This window comes from Heteronotia binoei, chromosome 13 (assembly GCF_032191835.1).
Source record: "Heteronotia binoei isolate CCM8104 ecotype False Entrance Well chromosome 13, APGP_CSIRO_Hbin_v1, whole genome shotgun sequence".
NCBI lineage: Eukaryota > Metazoa > Chordata > Lepidosauria > Squamata > Gekkonidae > Heteronotia > Heteronotia binoei.
In genome coordinates this window covers 13551530-13563958 of record NC_083235.1, presented here as the reverse complement: position 1 = coordinate 13563958, position 12429 = coordinate 13551530, and the positions used below count along the sequence as shown (strand labels likewise).

Genomic DNA, 12429 nt, shown 5'->3' with positions numbered 1-12429 from the left:
CCAGGCAAACACAGAATTATTCGAGAGGGCTTCTTGCGCAGGTTACATGTAGGACTGTGCTGTAATGAAACGGCCAAAAAGTTGCCTTGAGGAAAGAGGCTATATAGCAGGGGTGGCCAAACTAGCTTAATGTAAGAGCCAGACAGAATAAACGTCAGATGTTTGAGAGCCGCAAGACAGGAACGTCAGACGTTTGAGAGCTCCAAGGAAGAAAGGAAGGTGTAAAGAAAGCAAATCAGTGGGGGGGGGGGGGGAGAGGTGGAAAGAAAGCAACGTTAACTTTAAATGCATTATCTGAGCTGCCAGCTGGCTTAGCTTGGAGAAGTAATTTAAAGAGAGAAATACCTTCGCCAAGCCAGGCTGGCAGGGTGGTGGGGGCCTTGAGAGCCACACAATATGTGTGAAAGAGCCACATGTGGCTCCCGAGCCACAGTTTGGCCACCCCTGCATATAGCTGTGGCTGCAGTTCTGGATATTGCTCCCGATCAGTGTTCCCTCTAAGCTGAGTTAGTGTGAGCTAGCTCACTGTTTTTTTAGTCCCCCAGCTCATGCATTTTTGCCTTAGCTCAGGAAGGAGGGCCTCAGAACAATTTGGTGCCAGTTCGGTGTAGTGGTGAAGTGCGCGGACTCTTATCTGGGAGAACCGGGTTTGATTCCCCACTCCTCCACTTGCACCTGCTGGAATGGCCTTGGGTCAGCCATAGCTCTCGTAGGAGTTGTCCTTGAAAGGGCAGCTGTTGTGAGAGCTCTCTCGGCCCCACCTACCTCGCAGGGCGTCTGTTGTGGGGGAGGAAGATAAAGGAGATTGTGAGCCACTCTGAGATTCGGAGTGGAGGGCAGGATATAAATCCAATATCATCGTGATTTATGCAGGTAGCTCACCGCTTTATTGCCCGTTGCTCACAAAGCAGAATTTTTGCTTGCAAGAATCCATAGGAGCATTGCTCCCGATTATAGCAAATATGCTTTAGACTGGGTAGTTTCTATACCACATAACAGATCATGTTTAGAAGCTCATGTTTTGTTTAAGCTATTTTTGAGATTTCAGTGGTTAAGGGTTTCGGACTGGTATTTTCAGGTGGCCGGCTGTGTTGGCCTGAAACAGGGGTGGCCAAACTTGCTTAATGTAGGGTTGCCAAGTCCAATTCAAGAAATATCTGGGGACTTTGGGGGAGGAGCCAGGAGACTTTGGGGGTGGAGCCAGGAGACATTGGGGCGGAGCCAAGAACAAGGGTGTGACAAGCATAATTGAACTCCAAGAGAGTTCTGGCCATCACATTTAAAGGGACAGCACACTTTTTAAAATGTCTTCCTTCTATAGGAAATAACAAAGAATAGGGGCACCTTCTTTTGGGGCTCATAGAATTGGACCCCCTGGTCCAATCGTTTTGAAACTTGGAGGGTACTTTGGGGAGAGGCACTAGATACTATATTGAAAATTTGGTGCCTCTACCTCAAAAAACAGCTCCCCCAGAGCCCCCAAAACCTCCAGATTAATTCCCCATTATACCCTATGAGAATTGATCTCCACATAGGGAATAATGAAGACGTTTCCCTCTCCTCCTCCCTCCCCCCCCCCCTTTCTGGCAACTGAAGCGAGGGACTGGCCTTTCTACTCACGAGTTGCTGCCAGCTTCTTTACAGCAGCAGTCACACCATCCCAAAGTGGAGCCTTGCAATCAAGCCTCCGGAGGTGCAAAGGCACATGGTCCTTTGCAGGCGGGGCTTCTCTCCTCCCCCCCCCCCCCCCCAGCCAGCTGACTGGGCGCGGGAAGCAGCTTGCGAAAAGGAAGAACGGCTGCTGCAACGGGGCTGGGTGGGAAGGGAAGGGAGGAGGAGAAGCATCGGGCATTGGAGTCCGTCAAGACCCGCCTGCGTTCGGCAGCCACCTCCACCCGCTCGCTGGCGAGCCAGCCTCCCTTCTCAAGATTTCCCTTGCCAGGCTCAGCACCTCCTCCCCGGACGACGCAAATGCTCCTTGGCGCCATTCCCCCCTCCTCCCCCCGCTTCCAGAGTTATGGAAAGCGGGAAAAGAGGCTGAAAATCCAGTATTCTCCCGCCAGGGCGGGAGGCTTGGGAAGGCTAGCTTAATGTAAGGGCCACACAAAATAAACATCAGATGTTTGAGAGCTGCAAGGCATGAATGTCAGATGTTTGAGAGCTGCGAGGAAGGAAGGCTGCCAGTAGTATACTGGATTCGCTACAAGGTGCTGGTTATTACCTTTAAAGGCCTATATGGCCAAGGACCTGCTTATCTTAGGGATCATCTCTCCCCACACATTCCCCAGAGAGCACTTAGATCTGGATCCCAAAACCTATTAGTGATCCCTGGGCCGAGGGAGGCAAGACTAAAATCCACCAGAGAGAGGGCCTTCTCGGTAGCAGCCCCCTACTTGTGAAACCAGCTACTGGAGGAAGTGAGGGCCTTGTGGGACCTCGCCCATTTCTGCTAGGCCTGTAAAACCACACTCTTCTGGTTGGCCTTTAACCGATCTAGAGTTACCATCATTGTGGGAGAAAATGTGGGAATACTGAAGCCATCAGAAGTGATACAACTACATATGATATCAGCACCAAATTGTTTTAATGATTGTTTTAATTATTGAATTTTACATTGTCGTATTAATGTTATGCGATTTTTAAAATGATTGTTTTCATTTGTTAGATGTGAGCCGCCTTGAGCCTGCTCCGGCGGGGAGGGCAGGATACAAATCAAATCAAATAAAAAATAAAGGAAGAGAAAGAGAGGTGGAATGAAAACAACTTTAACTTAAATGTATTCTCCAAGCTGCTGGCTGGCTGGCTTAGCCTGGATAAGGGATTTAAGAAGAAGAAGAATTGCAGATTTATACCCTGCCCTTCTCACTGGATCAGAAACTCAGAGCGGATTACAATCTCCTATATCTTCTCCCTCCCACCCCCCGCCACACACACACACAACAGACAGCCTGTGAGGTAGGTGGGGCTGAGATGGCTCTTGCAGCAGCTGCCATTTCAAGGACAACTCCTACGAGAGCTATGGCTGACCCAAGGCCATTTCAGCAGGTGCAAGTGGAGGAGTGGGGAATCAAGCCCGGTTCTCCCAGATAAGAATCCGCACACTGAACCACTACACCAAACTGGCTCTCTTTGTCTCTTAAGAGACAAATGCTTTCTCCAAGCTTGCCGACTGGGCAGTGGGGGCTTTGAGAGCCACACAGTGTGTGTGAAAAATCCACGTGGGGCTCCTGAGCCAAAGTTTGGCCACCCCTGGTCTGAAGTAACAAAAAATTATTTGCCCAGTGGCACTGTTAAGACCAACGTGGTTTGGCATCCAAACTGGAGTAGTTTTAGGGGGAGGGGTTTGCGGGGGAGGGAGGAGGGGGACATCCACATAGTATCATGTTGGTCTCCATATTTTCCTCTGCTTTGCTGCACTCAAAGCGGGTTTGCAAAGACGATCTTTTTGAAAAGATTGACATTTGCATGTCATGTAGGCAGGAAGGTGTGAATTTTTACAGCACGCAGATGGGTACTATCTTTCCCTGCCCCCTCCCCGCCTGTTGGCTGTCATTTCTCTCCCCATCCCCACCCACCACTAGAAGTCTTTTGGGAGACTTTGCTTAAAATCAGAAATTCCTGGGTCTCCATAGTGTTACGGCAGTCTCTTGCTGTGCTCTTGCTAGTTCCTAGCAGTTTGGAGAGCCAGTTTGGTGTGCGGACTCTTATCTGGGAGAACCGGGTTTGATTCCCCACTCCTCCACTTGCACCTGCTGGAATGGCCTTGGGTCAGCCATAGCTCTGGCAGAGGTTGTCCTTGAAAGGGCAGCTGTTGTGAGAGTCCTCTCAGCCCCACCCACCTCACAGGGTGTCTGTTGTGGGGGAGGAAGGGAAAGGAGATTGTGAGCCCCTCTGAGACACTCGGGGAGTGGAGGGCAGGATATAAATCCAATATCATCTTCTTCTGAAATCTCGCCTTTTGTTTTGTTGCATCAACGGAAAAGATCTAAAGAGAGTCACCACTTCTGCATAAGTTATTCATCCTGGCTTCAGTGCTGTTGAGAAGCAGGTTTTTCCTGCACATCCCCATTATGGTACATTGTGCCCCTCTCGCGCTTTCCCATGGCTTTTCTCCAATTTTCACCCAGCTTTACTACGAAGTTTTCAAAAAGATTACCAAAAAGCCTATAGGGCTACCATGCGGGTGGAAAAATTTAGATCTTCCTGGTCCCGTCGACATCTCAGATATATTCCCCTGCCCCGTGACAGCCATGTCCCTCATCAGGCTTCTTCATAGCAGCACAGAATCATAGAGTTGGAAGGGACCTCCAGGGTCATCTAGTCTAACCCCCCCTGCACAATGCAGGAAACTCACAAATACCTCCCCCTAAATTCACAGGATCTTCATTGCTGTCAGATGGCCATCTAGCCTCTGTTGAAAAACCTCCAAGGAAGGAGAGCCCACCACCTCCCGAGGAAGCCTGTTCCATTGAGGAACCGCTCTAACAGTCAGGAAGTTCTTCTTAATGCTGAGTCGGAAACTCTTTTTATTTCATTTCAACCCATTGGTTCTGGTCCTACCTTCTGGGGCGACAGAAAAGAATTCCACACAATCCTCAATATAATAGTTCTTCAAGTACTTGAAGATGGTGATCCTATCACCTCTTAGCCGTCTCCTCTCCAGGCTAAACATGCCCAGCTTTTTGTTTTTCAAAAAATCAGCAATTAAATATCATTATAACAATTGGTATGTAAGCTCTTCTGAATTCTCAGCTTTCTTTTTAAAAAAAAAAAAAAAAAAGCAAGTCTCTAGTGTTACACTAGTTCCTTTTGTTGCAGAGACATGCCTTTCCACTTATATCTCCATAATAAAAAGGGACTAGATGTTTACTTATTTAAAAAAAGAAAGCTGAGAACTCGGAGAACCTGATTCACAGGTTGGTGTATTATTGTAACTATTCAATTGCTAATTTTTTAAAACAAAAAATGTGCCATGGCCTCAGTGGGAAATGGTTACTTCTAGGGGACCGTGGCAGGGAAAATATGGGGCAGCCTTCCACTAGTGAGTGTGGGAGAAGACCTGTAGCCAGGAAGGAAAGTGCAGGAAAAACTACCATGTGGATACTCTGTTGCAGGGGTCCCCAACATTTTTCAGCCTGTGGGCACATTCTGAATTATGACACAAGGTGATGGGCGCAGCCACAAAATGGTTGCTGTAGGAGATGCAGCCAGCCACAAAATGGCTGCTGCAGCTTTCCTTCAGACACATAGTGAAGATCCTCGTGCTGTAGTGGCAGCTGCTGCCAAAGTAACCTTTTTCAAAAATCTGCCCAGCTATTCGAATCTCAGCTGCCAGTCAGAAGCCCTGAGGGAAAAAAGCCCCACCTGGTCCCTCCTACTTTCTAAAAACATTTCCTGGCTGTGGTGTGGGCAGCGCCATGACACCAACGGGTACCATGTTGACGACCTGCTGTGTTCTCACCGCAAATGCCAAAGTGTACTATGGGTATTTTTTGAACATGTCAATTGAGTCTTGGCTATGCTGAGGGGGTGGGCAGCGCTAGAATTTGCTCGGCTACCCAAGGGGTGGCATAAGTTTGTCAGGGCGTCCTATGAGCAGAAAGTATGTCTTGCCTGGCAGAGTGGGGCTGTGGAATCCATTGGAGCTGCATTAATAATACATTTATATATTTTTGAAAAACGTTTATCTCTTTTGATGGATGGTTATGTTTCCCTTTCCCCCTAGGCTCTGTGTATCCTCATCCTGATCTGCTACGGAGCTTCGGTAACCCTCGGCTACGTCTCCCTGGCCATCTTCGAGCTGATCTACACCATCGTCATATTTATCATCTTTGCTTTTGACTTTCATCTCCAGATCTCTTTTATCCACTGGGGGTGGACGGTAAGGCTTTCGTTGTGTACTGATAGCGGAGGGGAAAGTAGGGTGTTTGCGCATCCCTTTTTTAATGTGCTGTGATGCTCAGGACGGTGTGAGCGTGTGCCAGGGGAGAAAAGTTAATCCTTTTGCATCGCGGGAGCCTGAATTTTGAAAAACTTGTATATATTGTACTTGCCCTGCCCTGAATAGCCCAGAGCAAAGTCAAGCACCTTTAAGACCAACAAAATTTTATTCAGAATGTCAGCTTTCATGTGGTCTAAGCATCAGTAGGATGGAATGGCAAGCAGTCCTAAATATAGAGAAAATGGGCAGTGAATCAGCATGCAGAATCTTAGACGTGTTCCTTAGCAGATTAAAGAACTGCTTGCCATTCCATCCTACTGTCGGATGAAATGCGCTTAGAGCACACGAAAGCTGACATTCGGAATAACTCTGCTTTGTTCTACTGCTTCAGACCAACACGACTCCCCACCTGGATCTGAATAGCCCAGGTTAGCTTGACTTCATCAGATCTTAGAAGCTAAACAGGGTCAGCCCTGGCGAGTAGCTAGGTAAGAGACCACCAAGGAATCCCAGGGTCATGCTGCAGAGGCAGGCAACGGCAAATCACCTCTGAACATCTCATGCCTTGAAAACACTATGCAGAGGTGTTGAACTCATTTGTTTAAGGGGGCCAGATCTGAGACCTCCTACCACCCATGCTCACAGCGGCCTTCACCACCCACGGCGCTCTCTCCCTTGTGGGACTGGGAACTGTGTGCTGCTCGGAGCACAAGTGGTAGATCTCTAGCATAGGGATGTCATACTCATTTGTCATGAGGGTCGGATCTGACATAAATGAGACCTTGTCAGGCCAAACCATGTGTGCCCTAAAATCTAATGCCAGGTAGCAGAGATATAAACTATATAAAGGACACAGACAAAAACAAAAGATTTTTTAAAAATTTAAAACATGCTTAAAAGAGTAGCACTCTTGCAATATTTTGTTTATTTCTTTCTGATAAATGACACCTCTTATTCTGAATTATTGCATCAAAATCTGGAGACAATGTCTGTGCTGTAGCAATCTTGAGTATGCTGTTCAGGTGTTGCTCAGGTGTGTTGTCTGCAAGTTGCAAAGCTACTTTTGATTTATTGACATTCGTTTCAGAAAACTCACGGTCAATGCTTTGAGCCTAAGAACTAGGGGAAACATGAAATGGCTGAGCATTGTGAGGTTTTGTACATAAGTTGCTTCATGTGCTGATCAGCCAATGCAGAAAACAGGCTTTGCTTTGTAGCTCCTGTGCGACTGAGCAAGCCTGGCAAAGCAAGCTGTGATGCAGAAGGAAGCAAGAGAGGGAGAAGGAAGCAGACGACAGCCAGTTGCTCGGGGACCTGATAGAACCCCTCCAGGGGCCTGATTCATCCCACGGGCCACATATTTGACACCCCTGCTCTAGCAAGTGATCAGGAAAGGGTGGGGTTCTCAAGAATGGGCCTTACTAGAAGTTCTGGGTCCTGGCATATACTGATGCTGGCCCCGACCTGCAGCTCCACTCCTTCCCCTGCAAATGCCAGGATGTGTTCTCCCTCGGTGCATGTCTCCTCCTCCTCCATGTAGGGAAATGTTTTCCAAATATCCTGCCTGCATTGCACAGACAAGACTGGGTTGGCTCTGCAGCTTGGCAGCACACGTCAAAACAAAGTCTGTTTTTCATGCGTTCTGACTAATCAGGGCGGAGCTGCACTTCCTGGGTGGAGGGGGGAACCCCCCTTCTTTGAGAGGCCGGAGGTAAAGTTGGATGGCAGAGAAGGAACCAGGCAGGAATCTCTTCTGCTCTCTGGAAGCTCCAGGAATTTTTGTGGGGTTTTTTGCCATCTTGTGGACGTGTCAAATCTTAAGAGTTCCCTCCCTCCAGCGTCTGATGTTCATGTCTTGCAGCTCTCAAACATCTGACATTTATTCTGTGTGGTTCTTACATGACGCAAATTTGGCCACCCCTGTATTTCATTGAACCTTAAGCAAAATAACAGGAAAGCTTAGAGCAGGGGAATCGAACTCATTTGTTATGAGGGATGGATTTGACATAAATGAGACCTTATTGGGCTGTGCCATGTGTGTACTTATTTAAGATTAGGTAGCAGAGAGATAAACTTGATAAAGGACACAGACAAACATAATTATTTTTTTAAAAAAAACTTAAAACGTTAGCTCTCATTGGTCTTAAAGGTGCTTTCTTTGTATTTCTTCCATGGGAGCCAGGGAACTGGGCAAAGGAAGCTCTGGCTCTTTCCCTCCCTCCCCAGGGGACCAGGAGGGGGAGGAGCCTCAGCCAATAGAAGGAAGACAGACTTGGCTCAGTAGCTCTGCTGTACAATGGAGAGAGCCTGAAAAAACGAGCTCTGCCTTCCCCGCCTTCCTCCCAAAGGGAGGAGCCTCAGCCAGTGGAGAAATAGACATTTTGCTCTGTAGCTCTGCTGTGTGATTGAACTAGCCGTGCAAAGCAAGCTGTGATGCAGAAGGAAGCAAAAGAGAGAGAGAAGGAAGCAGATGACAGCCAGTTGCTTGGGGGCCTGATAGGAGCCCTCTGGGGGCCTGATTCGACCCTTGGGCTGTGATTTTGACACCCCTGTCTTAGAGCATAAAATTTAAAACACAGTGTACGCTGGATAACCTTAAGCTAAAAAATAGAAATCTCTTGACCGCCTTTCAGTGACCCCTGAAGGGGCAGTTGGGAGGTGGTCCCATACAACAGAACATTGACAATATTTGTACCTTTTTTGCAAGATTATTTATTGATTTATTCACATTTCTATCCCACCCTTCCCAGATGGGCTCAGGGGAAGTCACATCAAAATAAAACAAAGTACATAATTTCTTAAAATGTCTAAAAAGACGTACATCAGTTGTTCCTGTGGAAATGTCATGAGCTCACCAGAGCCACACCCTTTCCCTCGATGGCACCATAAAACCCTAACCTTGCCCACCGTCAGGTTATCAGACTGGTGGAAAGCCTCTGGCCAGACCAAGGGATGCATAAATAAAAACCTCTAGAAATTCAACCTTGAGGCTGAGTGTATTTGGCTGAAGGAATGTGAGGTATGTGTGGGAAAAGGGCTTAGGAAGACAGCATTGGACATAGCACAGTGCTTCATGGGAAGAAACCAAAGTCTACTTTTCCTAAAATTTGTTCAATATACCTTATATATAAATGGCGAAGACTCCATCAATCCAAAATTCTGCCACAGATACCCAATTTTCGCCCTCTTCCATTTTTTCCTCAGAAAATAAATTATTGTACATCCTTGTGTGAGGTATAGCCAGGAGATCCTAGAATTGTATGGCAACCTGAAGCTCTAGCTCTTTTTTTAGCATTAAGCAGCGAGCTAGGCTTATTTTGGGGGGCTGGGAGAACTGTGACTGACTAGCTTGGCCAGATTAGAGTCCGTCACTCTTAAAGACGATGAACAGCCCTGTGAGGTAAATGGGTAATTTTGTAGAAAAAGAGATACCAGAGGACAGTTCATTCACATATGCCACAGACCCCTGACATCACTCGGAAGATATCCTAAATTATATCAGCTCAGCATCTACCTTAAAATGACAATTAGAATTGTCATAATAAAACCTTACTCCCATCCAATGCTCCCTCTACGCTGTGGAGTCTTGTGAGCAAAAATTCTACTTTGTGAGCTATTGGCATTAAAGTCATGAGCTGGTGTATAAATGAGTTTGCTCTGGGGCCGTTTTTCCTGAGCTAAGACAAAAATGCGTGAGCTGCAGGCTAAACAACTGCGAGCTAGCTCACACTAACTCAGCTTAGAGGGAACACTGCTCCCATCATATTTTTAAAATTATTTTCTCCTCTGTGGCCACATTGGCATGACAAAGATTTCCATCTGTCTGCTTAATATGTTTTTGTTATTTCCCCATTTTTTGTAGAGTCAGTTTGGTGTAGTGGTTAAGTGCGCCGACTCTTATCTGGGAGAACCGGGTTTGATTCCCCACTCCTCCACTTGCAGCTGCTGGAATCAGGGGCAGTGTGCACAACAGTGCTGCCACACCACCGCTTTCCCCCTGCAGTCAGCTCAGCGCGCTTCACTTTCAGGTTAAAAGCAGCCGAGCAGCTCCTTCTAAAGGCGCTGCTTGGCTACTTTGAACCCAAAAGCGGCCAGCCTCGCTAAAACAGTGCGCTGAGCTGACTGCAGGGGGAAAGTGCTCCTCTGATCCTGCTTTCAAGGCACGGTTGGAGGAGTGCTCTGCATGGGTAAGGGGTAGCGCCCGAGGCTGCGGCCTTCCCCACCTACTCCTACGCACCAGCCCTGGCTGGAATGGCCTTGGGTCATCCATAGCTCTGGCAGAGGTTGTCCTTGAAAGGGCAGCTGCTATGAGAGCCCTCTCCAGCCCCACCTACCTCACAGGGTGTCTGTTGTTGGGGGAGGAAGATAAAGGAGATCGTGAGCTGCTCTGAGATTCGGAGTGGAGGGTGGGATATAAAAATCCAATATATAAAAATATTAGAAAGTTTTGTCTGTCAAGAAACTGAGAGACACCTAAGTGTTTGTGTACTCAAGTGTCTATATGTGTTGTAAGTGTTTCAGGATTTGCACCAACAGTATGTCAAAGCTAATAGGCACTTAAGTAGTCCCAGGTGGAGACAAACTGGATGCACCTATGAAGTCAGCCCACAAACGACAAAGATTGTTTAGATCTAGCCTTGACAGGTTAGAATCTAGAGTGGAGGCTAGATGACAGCTTTTGAATTAGATCTCGTCAGTGATTGGCTGACCAATCAGCCAGCCTGGATAAAATTAGGCTAGGTGCCCCCTAAAGGAGGAGCTTCTACTTTTCCAAGCTAGAAGCCTTCTCCGGGAGATCTAGAAGGTAACAACACAACCAGGGGAATGAGGACGGGACTTTGGAAGACATCTCTCTGGTGTTGTGGGCCTGACGGCAGAAAAGTGTCAGTGGGTATTAGCCTAGGGAATTAGCCAACTACTACACAGTCCAGTGTAGGGAAATAGACAAATTGCCTTAAGGTTTTGTTTAGTGTTCCTTTGTGCACAGTATGTTTGTTTTATTGGTTTTTATCATCCTTTTTTTGTGTTTCCCTTTCCCTCTTATCTGATGAATAATGTTTATATATATTTCTATAAGTTTGCCTTTTACTTGATGGACCTGGGACCTGATAACACCCTGGCCAAAGGAACCTACATAACATTTTATTGAGTTTATATTATTATAAATCAGCAGGCTGGGCATTTTAGGAACAATAATAACAACAGCTGTGGGTTCTCTTCTTGTGTGTGTCTTGACATTGTCAAAATCTTAGTTCAGCAAAATTCTCACAGGGGGGGTTGAACAATGAAGCCTAGAAGCAAGTATTGGGGGGAGGGGGAGAGAAGGAACAGCACAAGAAAATTTAGAGGTTTCGGAGCTCTGTTCCTGTGAACTCCTTGCCCAAAATGAGGCCTGCATGAAACCACTGCCCCACACGAAAATGATGTCCCACACTAGCTGTCCCTCCCACTACCTTGCCATGTATAAAGTTTGGCCCTTGTGGTACCGTAGCTTGGCCCACCAGCGTTGAATCTTGGCTTTTGTTCTGTTTGTGTGACTTGCTTCATATTTCCTCGAGCACGAGGCATCAGTATACAAGATTTGGCGGAACACCACTGGATTCACTTTTAATTTTGTTTTAATTGTTGTTTTTAGGATTTCCTCAGGGCTCTCATTGGAGCTGTGGCCTTCATCATCACCTCCCTTATCGTCATCATAGGACACCACGACGGAGCTGGCGTTGCTGCGGGGGTAAATGCCACCATGGATTTCCTGGAGGGTGGGGTCGGGAAAGTGGGATGCTGATTTGGTAGTGAGCTTGGGGGTACGGAGAAATCGTAGCAAATTGGCTGAGGTGTTCTCAGCATCAGATCTGAGTGAACCATTGGATGTTGCAGAGCCGACAATAATGGACAAAGGCTTGCTGCGTAGCCTCTTGGTTGGAGCACAAAATGCCTGGTGGTACCTCAGAGACTAACCGGTGTTTGTATCCAGCGAGATCTCCTCAGAGAGCAGACCTCGCAGAAGGAACGTTTCTCTCAGTTAACGTTGCCAGACTCCAGCTGGTACCTGGAGATCTCCTGGAATTGCAACTGAGTTCCAAATGACAGAGATCAATTCCCCTGGAGAAAATGACTGTTTGGAGCGGGGGGACTTTAGGGCCGTCCATCTTGCCTTCTGCAGGCTCCAGCCCCAAAAGCTGCAGGAATTTCCCAGTCGCTAACTGAACCCTCTTACATTATGTTCCTGAAGGTCAGCTGAAACATTTCAGGCCGAAAGAAACTATTTCAAACAATGCCTTTTAATCAGCACAGCCAATCAGAAGCCCTGATAAGCAAAGGCCCCATCTATCCCCTCCCACTTTTTAAAGGCACGATAAGCACAGAGAAAGGTTTTGGCGGGCACTGCAGTGCCCGTGGGCACCATGTTGGGGGTCCCTGGTACAGTGGTACTTTGAATACCACTGTATGGGTGCATAAAAAAAAGGTAGTCCCCTGTGCAAGCACCA

General features: G+C 47.3%; 1 protein-coding gene across 1 annotated transcript in view; it reads left to right on the top strand.

Annotated features, from left to right (window-relative positions):
- Positions 1–12429, top strand: part of PLP2 (proteolipid protein 2) — a 31939-nt gene that overhangs the window by 18970 nt on the left and 540 nt on the right. Inside the window, exons 2-3 of the mRNA XM_060253264.1 lie at positions 5726–5881; positions 11577–11672. Of these exons, the coding sequence (XP_060109247.1) occupies positions 5726–5881; positions 11577–11672 (252 nt within the window). The remainder of the gene's footprint in view (positions 1–5725; positions 5882–11576; positions 11673–12429) is intronic.